At 50.1% G+C, this 13,440-nt stretch overlaps 1 protein-coding gene across 1 annotated transcript in view; it reads right to left on the bottom strand.

Annotated features, from left to right (window-relative positions):
- The window catches only part of CLPB (caseinolytic mitochondrial matrix peptidase chaperone subunit B), a 127,749-nt gene extending 116,774 nt beyond the window's left edge, over window positions 1-10,975 (bottom strand). Inside the window, exons 1-2 of the mRNA XM_045023055.1 lie at window positions 10,308-10,975; window positions 5,950-6,001 (exon numbers count right to left, since the gene is read on the bottom strand). Of these exons, the coding sequence (XP_044878990.1) occupies window positions 5,950-6,001; window positions 10,308-10,914 (659 nt within the window). The 5' untranslated portion in view covers window positions 10,915-10,975. The remainder of the gene's footprint in view (window positions 1-5,949; window positions 6,002-10,307) is intronic.
- Window positions 10,976-13,440: the final 2,465 nt, after the last annotated feature.

The raw sequence follows: 13,440 nt of genomic DNA, 5'->3' as shown, positions 1-13,440 counted from the left end.
CTGTACACAGTATTCAAGGTGTGGGCATATCATGGATATATTTAGTGACATCATATTTTCTGTTTTATCATCTATCCCTGTCCCAATGGCGTCTAACATTCTGTTCGATTTTTTGGCAGCCGCTGCACATTGAGTGGTGACAGCTACTTTATACCCCACCATTTTGCATGCGTAGTTGGGATTCTGTTTTCCAATGTGTATTACTTTGCATTTTTCAATACTGAATTTGATCTGCCATTTCTTCGCCCAGTCACCCAGTTCAGTGAGATCCCTTTGGAACTCTTCGCAGTCTGCTTTAGACTTAACTATCCAGAATAATTTTGTATCATCTGCAAATTTTGCCACCTCACTGCTCACTCCCTTTTCCAAATCATTGATGAATATGTTGAACAGCGCTGGGCCCAGTACAGATCCTTGGTACATACCCTGCTATTTCCCTCTCTTCAGTGTCAAAACTGACCATTTATTCCTACCCTTTGTTTCCTATCTTTTAACCAGTTACTGACCCATGAGAAGACCTTCCTTCTTATCCCATGACTGCTGAGTTTGCTTAAGAGCCTTTGGTGAGGGACCTTCTCAAAGGCTTTCTGAAAGTCCAAGTACACTATATTGACTGGATCACCCTGATCCACAAGCACAGGATTATAGCTTGAGATGGAACGGATGAATTCCTAAGCAACTAGGATGCAATTTTCATGCAAAGCTCCTTGATTGTAAAAAGCAAAGGGGTGAGAAATGCAGGAAATAGCAGCAGAATTAGTTCTAAGTAGAAACAGTCCAAGGGTTTCTTGTGGTGTCAGTGGAGTCTTTAAAAGGTTAGCTTGGCTCTTCCTGGTTATTTAAATCAAGGATGGCCAAATGTGGCAAAACACACAAAGTCCAGAAGAGATTTCTACAAGAAAAAAATAAAACCACTGCTCCAAGACTGGTCTTTCTGTGTTTTGTATAGATTTGAACAGCATTTCAGTGTCTGCTTTAGGCTGTCAACTCTTTGGGGCAGGGACTCCCTGAGTCTGTACACTGCTCAGCACAGTGTCAGCACTCAAATATATTCATCTTTCTGACGGCAATACTGCCTTTGGAGACTACACATCCCAGCGCACAGCGCTCCACCTGCATCTGACTGGAGGCATTGCATGCTGGGATCTGTAGGCAATAAGGGCCACCATGGTATCAGAGAGGATGGTGTCTGCAATCTCTTCCCTTTATTATATATTAGGTGCAGCCCTGTGGCTCTTTGAGAGCTGCCAGCATGTCCCCTTGACTGGGCAGAGCCGGATGTACTTGCCTTACATGATTTTCACACAGTCATAGATTATAAGGCCAGAAGGGACTCACCAGACCATTTAGTCTGATCTCCTGTGCTCCACAGGCCACCAAACCCTACCTGGTTACCCCTGCATTGAACACAACCACCTGAATTGAAATAAGTATCACAGCCCTCAGGAAACTCAGCTATTATGTGCCACAGGCAGACAGGGGGGACCAAGGCCCATTGTGTGTCTGTTTTGGAATTATGATGTATTGTTTGTCTTGAGCTATTGTCCAAAATCCCTAGTCCCGGAGCAGGCCCCCGTAGTTCTCAGAGCTGCACAGAGATGGCCCCTGCCCCAAACAGCTGACAATCTAGAAGACGAGAGTCAACAGGTGGATACAGCCAGTGGGAGAGGACCATGAAACGACGAGACTACCCGGGCATGCAAAGAACAACTGAAACACGCTGAATTGCTTGACACAAGGTAGGGATGGCCAGTCGCCCAACCAGTTTTAATTTTTCAGTGGGGTTTACAGAGCCCAGTTAAAATCAATCCAGAGCGCGGGACAATCTCAACTGCCCAAAATGCACCTTTTAAAAGGGCAGGTGAAGTTTCTTGACCCCTCCTTGCTCTGAAGGAAGAATAGCTCCATGCCAATCTCCTGGCCTGCTGAACGTTTAAACATGCAGATGCCGGCGACTGCCCGCTGTTACAAATTGCCCTGATAACTGTGCGTTGACACATGTACTTTGTTTCTGTGAGCCAATATCACACAGCACTTATTAGAATACTGCTCCATCATATTTATTTGGCTAAGGAACTCTGCTGTAGGTGGTTTATTAAAAAATAAGAGTGAACCACTGAGAATCAATATTAATACTGTATATAAAGGCGAAGAGGATGGAGGCAGTATTTCTTCAAGCTTTTGCTTCTTGCTTACCCTTGCCTCTCCCCCTCAACACACACACAGCTCAACGGAGGTTGGGGAAACTAAACTATCCAGAATAATAGGTATTGTCTGCAGTTATGGCTAAATACATACAGGGCCTGAAGTTAATGGGAGTTTGGCCATCCGCTCCAATGGGAGTCGGATCACTCCTCAAAGGGGAATTTCTTTTTATTTTTAATGCAAAAATCAGCCTACATTTGCTTCATTGGGACCAGCTGACACACAGGTAAGAACCTAACTGAGAGTCAAGACAAGACTCCCTGGACTCAAGTCTCCCACTGGATTCCAACATACATATCCCTGCCCTCTCCTCTCGTATCTCCGATGTTTAAAGAGCCGACTGTTGCCAGCAGAGCTTGTATGCTGCTGCCTATTCTCCACCTTCACTGAAATCCTCACCCCCTACAGTACAGTAGCTCATTTCCCTACGGCTGCCCGAATCCCCAGCTCTTCAGATTGCAGCGCACACAGAATGCTGCTGCCCGCCTCCTTGCACATACAGAAGTGCAGTCCTCAAATGTCCCACTGGTTCTTCGTTCCTTTTACGATCCAGTCCAAAACTACCCTCTATGTCTATGAAACCCCCTGTGGATTTTCTAAAACTCACTGCCCTGCCACCAGGGGGCTCCCTATCACTAGGTTGTTCTTCCCCTCTGGCCACGGTTGGTGCTAGCGCTATCACGTGACAATGGTAAAGAATCAGAGAGAGAGAGAGAGCAGTTTTCTTCTAACACTGAACAAGGAACTCTGTCGGAATAAAGAACACAGTATTATCCCTAAAGCTCCTCTGTCTCTCTCTCTCTCTGCTTCATTGTACAGGTCTGCCTAGGTCCTCCTCGGCCCCCGTCCCCTGTGCCTGGCTTCTCCCAGCAGTTTTAAAGAAACACAACTCACATCCTCACAGCTGCCTTCTCTGCAGCTTATGAATCTAGAACAGCTCATCTTTATCTCTCTGCCTCATTCACTCTCCATCTCATGTCAAATAACAACTGAAAAACTGCATCTCTCCCTCGCCAATTCCCCTTAATTTCTCTCTCCTTGCTAGTCATGTTGGTAGTCGCATTGTTTAACCCTGTAAAATGCTCTGAGGTACAGTTTGCACGGAAAACACTATACAAAGAGTTGTCCTGTGTTACTGACTTGCAAAAGCAAGAAAGCTTGTCAGCCCCTTCAAGCAATGAACAAAAACGCAAGCAGTAGATGAAGTCAGTGTTTGAGAGAGAGCCTGGTCCAGTCTCTCACAAACATCTGGGGGCTTCTCCCCACAGCCTGTTAGCTGAAATGACCGAGGTTTGAATAATACCAGTAGCCGTTCTACAATCCAGGCAATGATCGGTCTCTGTTCAGTTTTACTGGCGCTGCTTAATGAGACAGGTTATGATACGATACAGAACGTATGTCCTGATTCTTACTGTGATGTCAACTGCATGGATATGCAAGGCACGGCCTGCAATGGCTTAGCCTAGTGCACTGATTGGGTTTTCAGTGCGTTTCAATAATTATAATACAGTGATCTGAGGCCAGGGGATAAATTACGGTTTAATCAAGTCTGAAATTAAATTTTAAAACCCTAAAGCAGTCTGCCTCTCTGTTGTCTACTTTGCCACAGAGCCTGGGGCTCAGAGCAGCTCAAGTTCTCTTGCAAAACGAAGTGCACACAGTTGAACAGGGGCAAAAATCCATATATACCTATATTCCTATGTATATATACACATACACGATACTGTAATGAATTGGGTTGTGTCTATGAATGGCACTGCCCTCTACTGTGCGGAATTAGAACTGCTCAGCCATGTGTCATGAGCCCTATACTATTACTAACTAAAGACAATTCTCCTTTGCTCCAGGGAAATGGCCCTGTGCTTTTGGAGGTTTGGTCGTGTCTTCATCAAGGTCTTGGATGGCTGCAGGTTGGCTGGAGGGGGTGGGGCTGTTTTTACATTTATGGTCTGTAATTTGTACCCTATGGCTATCACTGAGGGCATAACTACACTGCTCAGTTCGCCTGGGGATTGGCACCCAGGATTGTGCACTGTTAGCCTGAGTATGACCATCCCCACCCATGTTACTGTGTCCTCATTGCTTCTGCACTCGCATGTGTGTGTGGGGCATGTCCCATGGTTCTTTGTGGTGAGATGCTCTAGGATTCTTTCCCAGTCAACTGTGGGGAATTGTGGGAAGAGCATTGCAGGACTGCCAACTTGAATGATCTTGCGTGTATCCTCACTGCAGAGTGGGCCGGTTCCAGCTGGAGTTAAAACACAGCTCGGGCTTTAACACATACCCCCAGCCATGCATGCAAGCAAGCACAGCTACAAAGCAAAAATACACCCTTGAGGATCGTGTGTGGAGCGTTGGAGAGGGTTGGGCAAAAACACGAGTAGAAACATGGGCTAAGGCTACAGCGTGGGCACCCCCCGAAAGGGGTGGGAGAGCAGTGATCTGGACATGGTGAGGCGGGTCACGTGGTGCACTAGGAGAGGCAGGGAGTTTCAAGCATAGGGGGACATTGTGGAAGGAAGATGAGTGCGGGAGCAAAGAGGAGCAGAGAAGAGAGCAGCTTGGGAGGAGCACAAGCAATAGAAATGGAGGGGCAGTCAGAAGGAATGAAAGCACAGGCGGGGCAGTGAATGTGCATTACACAGCTGCATAATGCACAGCAGCAGTCTGTACAGACACTAGTGTAAACACGGGAAGCACAGAGAGAGAACACGGCGCACAGCCCTGCCACTCATCGCCCTGGCAAGACTCACAAATCACCCAGACATCACTAAGGAACAGCTTCCTGCAATTACCAACAGCAGAACACATGTGCCAATTAGCCGCACACCAACATCCTACGAGAACCTTGATTTAGGCCAGATCTCGGCCCTCGGGTGCACCAGAACAAGGCTGCTTCCTCTGAGATCCCGGGAAGAATGGAAGGGGGCTACCCTAGGCTGGGGCTGTGACTAAGAGCCAGATGGGCCCCAGAAAGAGGAAACAGAAGCAGCAGCCTACAGCAGAGAGCTCCCGGGAAGCCGGCAGGCCGGACGGAAGAGGCTGAGTGGAATAATACACAAGGTGGAAGGCTCCTCTGACAGAGGCCGCGTAGGCTGTGGCCAGGTGGGGGATGCAGATTTCTCCTCTTGAGCGTCAGATAGTTTTTAGTTGACACCCCCCCTTTTCTTCCAGGCACAGTCCCCGGCAGGGGTGCTCTGGGCACAGGAAATGCATTCATCTGTTAATCTTCCAGGGAACTTACGGGGCCAGACTGATGTCCCCACGTGTACAGAACAGGACAGCAGAGGCACTGTCAGCCTGTCTCAGCCCACCCAGGAGACCTTGCCTGCAGGAGTGAGCGGGTGCTCAGTTTGCACAGCCCATTAGTCCCTGGTTTCCCTGTTGGGACTGTCAACAAGAGCGCCAGGCCCAAGGGTGTTTGAGAGATGGAGACACCTGCCCACTAGGAAGCAGACTGAGGCCACTGGCTAGCTTGACAAAGTCCCCCAGACTGGAGCAACTCTCAGTCACTACTGGCCTCAGGTAGATCTGAAGCAGTGAACTAAGCACCCACAGCTCCCATTACTGCTGGTCTCCTTTCTCCGCACCCTACCAAGCAGCCACATTACTAGACACACCTGTGAAATCAAAGCAAGCATCTTGGAGGAAAGCAGGACCCATGTGACAACAAAGGGTTCAGGACAGACTCCCACCTGGGTAATGATGTTAACACACAGCGTAAGTATCCGAACAGTCACTCACCTGTCGACTTCTGAAACGTTGTTGATCCTTGCGGCTTCCAACAGGGCATCTTCTAAGAGAGACAAAGAGGAGAAACCCTAGTAAAGCGGCTGGCAAGAGGCCCACACCAAATGCACACATATAACCTGCACGTGGTACGGTTTATGTCTATAAGGGACGTGAACCCTGGTGCTCCAGAGGCATTACTACACAACACTGGGTAGGCAGAAACTGCCTTATGGGCAGGTTATTCCAGACCTGTCCGCTAGGGGATTTACGGAAACTTCCTCTGAAGCAGCTGGTTTTGGTCCCTGCTGGACGCAGGATAACCTGGTCTGATCAAATGCGGAAATTCCTATATTACCTCATTTTAAAAACACTGGGTTGGCCTGTGGATTACAGCTCCCAGGATGCAAAGCTTCACGTTAGCCACCGGCATTTGACTCTGGGTGGAACACTGCTGGATGGAGCGTGTAGCTCTGCAGGTCTGGATGCTAAGGGAGGGGGGCTGCTGGCACATCAGAGAACATGGTGTGCTGCGCCCAGCCACCCTTGATGTAACGTGCAGTTTACAGCAATGTGATGTGCACGTCCTCAGGACAGGGACCAGCACTCCCTGAATGCTGGGACAGCACCTAGCGCACTGTAGGTGGCACGACACACAAATACAAATGATGATTGCTCCAGCTGGCTGCACCAGCCATCTGAGTTCCGGAGGCTGACACTGTTCTGCAGAAAAGAGAGAGGACTAGGATGGCAGCAGAGGGAGTAGAAGAGAGAGGGCCCAGGAGCTATTCTGGGAGCTGGGAGTGAGTCACTCCAGATGCTGCACCTCTCATGGTACTGCAGGAAGCAGGGAGCTCATTTCGTTGACAGAGGAAACAAGGACTTTTCCTGTGTACAGCACTGAAAAGCAAATTGACACCTGGGGCTACTGTGCCCAGCGTGCATTACTGGGCTCACTAGCACTGGGCTCCAAAGCCATTCCCTCTTAGAGACAAACATGACTGCAACAGCCAAAATGAGAGTGAACATTCCCCCGTAGATTAAGAGCACCACTTTCTGGCTCAATGGAGTAACTACACTGCTCTTACTTTTAATGCACACACATCATCGGTCAAGCTGAGCGTCACAAAGCACAAGCACATTACAGGGAATGTCACTCCTAGACTGAAAAGAGAGAGGCTTTTAGGGGAGATTTAACCAGAGGAAGTAGCTTAGTGTCTGGGAGGGAAAGGAGCTATTCTGAGTGCAAAGCCAGATTTCCTTTGGAAATGACGTGGAACGTGGAACAGTACTGCATTGCTGCATGCGTACAAGTCCCACCAATAACAGGTGACTCTCTGCCTCCCGGTGGATGACCAGAGCAGCTCTACCAAGCTGTACTCAGGATTTCAACAGTCCCATCGGGAAGACAAGACATCAGAAGCAAAATCTCATGAGAACGAACTAGATCTGGTACACAGGCTCCTTCCAGTCTTAGATTCAACTCTGAACTGACTCCCCTCCACAAAACGCAAAGGCCTTTAGAGTCAAAGATTCTCATTCTGGCGAATCTCTGGTGTGAGAACCCTCCACCTGCCACAGACAATTTCCATTTGCAAAGTACAAAAGCTAGCCTCTAATCTTAAAAGGACCAGGCCACTGTTCCCACACCAGTAAATATCCCTCTTTCCATGGCAAGATTCCCAGAGATTCTGAGCACCCAATAGCCCCACTGACTTCAGAAGAAGTTGTGGATGCTCAGTGCATCTGAAAATCAGACTCTCTACAGCCTCCATATTCAGAGCTGCTATGCGTGGCTGGTTTTTTGTGGCTGGTTAGTCTAAAACTGAAATTGGGATTTTAGGAGAGACAGGTATGTTACAAAATCTGAGAGAGAAATGTTTGAATGATTATCGTTTAAAATGGAGATTTGGGGGGGTTGTTTTTCATGTCCAGATTCACCTGCAGTGCTAGGAACCCAACACAACAGCACTGGGCTGGCGCACAAGAACCAGAAAGTTAGTGACCAGCCTCAGAAAGCGAAACTGACCAGCACACAGCAGTTTAAATGCCTTGGCCAAGCACAAGCAGCATTAATAGAGAAAATATCGCAGAGTTTAAAAAATCTTTCAGTCCTACTCATCACTGGTATTGTTGGCATTGCAGAGACGGATGGGACTTCTTTTTAAATTATGAATTTATCTTGACAATGTCCTGTCAAACTAAGCTTATCCAGGCCCGGGGTGTCACAGTGCAACTATATCTTAGCCAGTTAATGCTCAGCAAGCAATGTGCAGCCAGCAAGCAGCCAGCAGTGGGTATAAACTAGCAAATAAATTCCATACTCAGAGCCAGGGCTGGGGAAAGACACTTGAAAGCCCTGGCTCATTGGCACAGCTCAGAGAACTCCACAATAAAGCGGCTGTTCAATCATTTCCACTGTCCTTTTAAAAGGTGACGGGCTCCCTGGGAGATCCATCTAGCCCGGCAATAGCTGCTGATGTGCAAACAGCAGTCACATGTCAGCTACACAGAGTTCTTTTCGATTGTAATGAGCAGGCTCGTGTGCCTGTGCCTCACTGCTGTCTCCGGGACAGAATCAGAACCGCTCTACTCCGTGCTCTATACTGCCTGCAGCTAGAAGAGAGGCTGCTGTGTCGTGGGGCCTGCGGCTTTGGAGGTCGATCTGCATTCTGTCCCCACCAGCGCTATTAAGAGCTATTCCGTGTGACCAATGCACAGTCCTAGCTGGCGCCAGATGTGTTGCATTCTAATGAGGTTAGAAAGTGCTCGGAGATTCTTCAGCTCCCATGAATCAAGACTGGGAGGTTCGACCCTCTCTCAGGTGACTTACAAACAAACGTAGCATTTATATAGGGCGTTTCACCCTCAACAGTCATCACAGTGTTAAGCCCATGTTACAAGTGGGGAAACCGAGGCACAGGGCGTGTCTTACCCAAAGCCACAGAATGAGTCAGGGGAAGAGAACTCAGGACCTTTCATTTCCCAGTCCCACGCTCATTCCAAACAATGCAGTCATTTACATAAAAGTCATTAACGACAGCATGTGTTAATTTATATAGGAGGACACAACAGGGATGGGCTTTCTACCCCAGCAACTGGAGCTCATTCCAAGCCCCTGAATAATCCTGCATCTCAACCCCCACTTTTTGTAAAGCATGCACTTACCAGACAGCTGATGGTTTGAAAGCTATCAGAGGCTCTGTTTGTCTATAAGATAGCAGAGCAGCAAGCAGGCTAGACCACAGAGCTGAGCTTTCACTCCCAGCTCCACTCAGTGACTTTAGGGAGACCACAACCAATCCGTGCCTCAGTTTCCCCATCATGGAGATGATAATACTGATTTGCTTTGCCAGGGGTTGGGAGACCTAATTCGTTAATGTTTGCCCAGTGCTTTGAAACACAAAACGCTATGAAGTGCCAAGCATGAGAACCACTAAAGCCCCAATCCTGCAAACATTCACACACACACGGCACTTTGAATGTGTGAGTAAAGGGACCGGGAGTAAAGTCAAGTGCATAAATAAGTGTTTGGGGAATTTGAGAAGCAACGGCTGAGAGGCTGCCACCAATTGAAGACACAGATTGCTCAGAATATTCCGCCTCTTGCCTTAACAAGGTGTGTATATAACTCTTCCACTGCACACACGTCTTAAACTTGTCTGCAGCAGCGAACTGCCCTGAGTTAAAATATCAGTGCAACTCTAGCACTGTACTTGCATGCACTGTACAAAGGAGGCTCACTTCTTGGAGAACCATTTCACCCCCTTGCCTAAGGCTGGACAAACCTCCCTAGCAGAAAACTCCCCCTAAAATAATCTGAAAACATAGACTCTTCCAACACACAGACTAAAACAATGGATAAATACAGGCCTAAGACTGGTACATCCCCCACAACAGCCCAGCCTGCCAACCACAGCCTGTAGATGCGTTCTGCTCTAACACGGGTGGGTGGTCCACAGGCACACGACAGCCAGCTATGCAGTGCTCCACCTTGAGGCAGGCAAACCATGGACAGTTGCATTCTGGGAACTTGTATCTCTACAGAAGACAGTTGGCTCATTCTTCTTTGTTTTATGGTACCACCTGGAGCCACAACAGAGATCAGCACCCCGTCGTGCTAAAAACTATAGAAACACAGGGCAGGCTCTACCCCAAAGAGCTCGCCTGGGTCCTGCCAGCTCCCAGGGCCGCTCCCCTCTATGAAAAGATTAGGGCAGCTGCATTTGAGGAGTTGCCCCCAGAGATCAGGCGAAGCCTGGACTCCACTGAAGGCACCCAAATGCCTCTGCGCTCTTTGAAGAACATCCCCCGCTGGGAGTGTTGGGCTTTAACACAGCACAAGTGCAAAGAGAGGGCTCAGCAATAGTCACCCTTGGATGCGTGGCCCTTGCCGTAGCAATACACCAGCGTAGCAGCAAACGCAGGAAGCACGTCCCGGCAAGTCCAGCTCTCCCCCTTCTTCTGATGCCCCGCGGGGTCTGGTGTGAGACGAACACGCCACTCCGCAGCCGGTCCTGGGTCCTGCAGCTCCAGCTCCCGGCTGGGTGCCACTAAGAGCAGCCGCTCCGGTGCCCTGGCCCCTGTGGTGCATGGGCCCAGATCCTGCAGCTCTGGCATCCTGAACTGACCCGTGCCCAGGCCCAGCTCCTGCAGCCCTGGCACCCTCCCCCCTCCGGTGCCCGTGCCCGTGCCCAGGCCCAGCTCCTGCAGCCGCTCCAGCTCCCTGCGCCCCCTGGCGGCTGCCCCCCGGCACTGCAGCCCCTGTGCTCTGGCGGCCGCGCGCTGGTACTGCAGCTGTGCCGCCCCGCGCCCCCTAGCGGCCGCTCCCCGGTACTGCGGCTCCCTGCGCCCCCCAGCGGCCCCGCCTTCGCCCGCCGGGTCTGTCCGCGCCGAGGCGCCACGGGAGGGCGGCGGCCGGGCCCTCAGGAGCCGGGCGAGGCCCGGAGGCGGAGGTCTGGACAGCAGGGAGACCAGCATCGTTGCCCCGGCCCGGCCTCGCTCGGGCCCCTCCGCGGCGCCGGCAGAGGAGAAAAACAAAGATGGCGGCCCCCGAGAAAATGCTTCAGAGGAGACGCGGCGTCGGGACGCCGCAGCGGCGCGAACTGCCTGGTGGGAGTTGTAGTCTGTTCGGAGGCCGAGCCCCGCGGATGTCCGGCTGAGGACTACAACTCCCGTGAGGCCCCTGGTGATGCGCAAACAATACTCCCCGCCCTCCTCACACGCGACGCTCAGCGGCGGGCCGCGGAGCATGCTGGGCCGCGTAATCCCAAGGCATGCTGGGGAATGGCGTTTTGGTGACAAGGCTGCGGGCGCCCTGCTGCTCTTCATAGGGCGGCGGGAGCCAGTGCCGCCGGTAGGGGGCAGCGTGGCCTAGCGGTGAGCGCGCAAGCCTGGGAGCGCGGGGCTCTGGGTTCGAGCCCAGGTGGAAGGAGAGTCCAGGACTGAGAGGCCGGTAGGCCTCTGGGGGTCTGTTCCCAGCCCAGGAGGGCTCCGGGCGCTGGGGCAGGGGGCAGGTGCCCGTTCCTGCCAGGGGATCAGGATCCAGCCATTGGGTCTCAGGAGCTCCAACAATGGGATGATGGTGATGGGCACTTAGAGCGGAGTGCAACCCCCACCCAGGGGGCCTTCTGACCCACCGTGGGACCAGGGCTGACCACCCCCTGCTGTGATTCCCCCACCCCCATCAGGCCAAGAACTAAGTCTGTGAAACAACCCCCACCCCACACTAGTTGCTAAGGTTTAATAACCCCATTAAATTCCCATGCAGTGCCTTGGGGTTGTAGGGGGGTTGCTTAGGGTGACCAGATGTCCTGATTTTATAGGGACTTTTGGGGGGCTTTTTTTAATATAGGCTCCTATTACCACTCACCCCTGTCCTGATTTTTCACATTTGCTGTCTGGTCACCCTAGGTTCACTGTACTGTCTACACCAGGCAGGAGGTGTGGGGGGAGAGGTGCACATTTCTGCCTCTCTTGTGGTGACTAGTTGAGCTGAGCAGGGAGTGGGGTGAGATTCCCTACCCCTGGCCGAGACCAAGCCCCAATCCCTTTCACCTGTCAGGGATGGTCTAGATCAGTGGCTCCCAAACTTTAACAACCTGTGAACCCCTTTCACTGAACTGTCAAGTCTCACAAACCCCCTCCTAAAAATAAATATTTCCAGGGATTTTCTCCTTTATCGGAGTACAAATTATAAAAGCAGTGATCTTGGGAATATAAAATTTGTTTTTATGACATGCTTATTACACACTATTATTATTTATCATTACAGTATTTTTATTATATTATGAAAACAGCAACACTCTTCCAGGATCTCACTTTCGTAGCTTGTATCACTTTGAGTAAGCCTGTTATAAGACAAGGCTCCTATGTTTCATCAAGGAGTATCAGGTGAAACCAGCATGAAAGTATTTAAGAAGCCAACTCAGAGAGTTCCTCCTACACAAGCATTTAGGTCTTGAGCAGTCCAGGCAAACAACGCAGGTTACAACAAAGCTTAAACTTGTTCTTCATAATAATTTAAAAAACAATACTAGCTGTCTATTTAATTTTAAAAACAGCAAAAAATATCCACCTCCCTTTTCATTTTTTATAAGGAGTCTTGAAGTTTAAATCTCCTCAGTAGGGTGACCAGACAGCAAGTATAAAAAATCAGGATGGGGGTGGGGGGTAATAGGATCCTATGTAAGAAAAAGCCCCCCAAATCGGGACTGTCCCTATAAAATCGGGACATCTGGTCACCCTACTCCTCAGCGTGATAGATCTGCTTGCTTTGATCGGCTAAGCTCTTGGAAGTCTGAGGGCTCCAGGCTGCTGGCCCCATGGTGTCCAGGGTCCCTAGGGACAGCTCTGTCTGCCATTAGGGAATTTTTTCCCGAGAACCCTCTGTAACATTTCGTTAACCCAGGGGTTCACGCACCCCAGTTTGGGAACCACTGGTCTAGACTAGTGGCTCTCAACCGGGGGTATGGTGTCCCCCTTGCGGGTACGCAGAAGTCTTCTGGGGAGTACATCAGCTCATCTAGATATTTGCCTAGTTTTACAACAGGCTACAGAAAAAGCCCTAGTGAAGTCAGTACAAACTAAAATTTCAGACAATGCCTTGTTTATGCTGCTCTGTAGACTGTACACAGAAATGTAAGTACAATATTTACATTCCAATTGATTGATTTTATAGTTATATGATGAGAAAGTCAGCAACTTTTCATTAATATTGTGCTGTGACCTATCTGTTGTTATGTCGGATTTTGTAAGCAAGTCATTTTTAAGTGAGGTGAAACTTGGGGGTACGCAGGACAAATCAGACTCCTGAAAGGGGGACAGTTGTCTGGAAAGGTTGAGAGCCGCTGATCTAGGCAATACTTAGTCCTGCCTTGAGTGCAGGGAACTGAACTAGACGACCTCTCGAGGGCCCTTCCAGTTCTACGCATCTATGATTTCCCCCACCTAGCACAGGGGCTGAGCTCTGCATGCTGAGGGCTGTGTCGTGAGCAACCAGCAATG

The sequence above is a fragment of the Mauremys mutica genome, chromosome 1 (assembly GCF_020497125.1).
Source record: "Mauremys mutica isolate MM-2020 ecotype Southern chromosome 1, ASM2049712v1, whole genome shotgun sequence".
NCBI classification, from domain to species: domain Eukaryota; kingdom Metazoa; phylum Chordata; order Testudines; family Geoemydidae; genus Mauremys; species Mauremys mutica.
The sequence above is the reverse complement of the archived record's forward strand: the minus strand, read 5'-3'. Positions and strand labels throughout refer to the sequence as shown.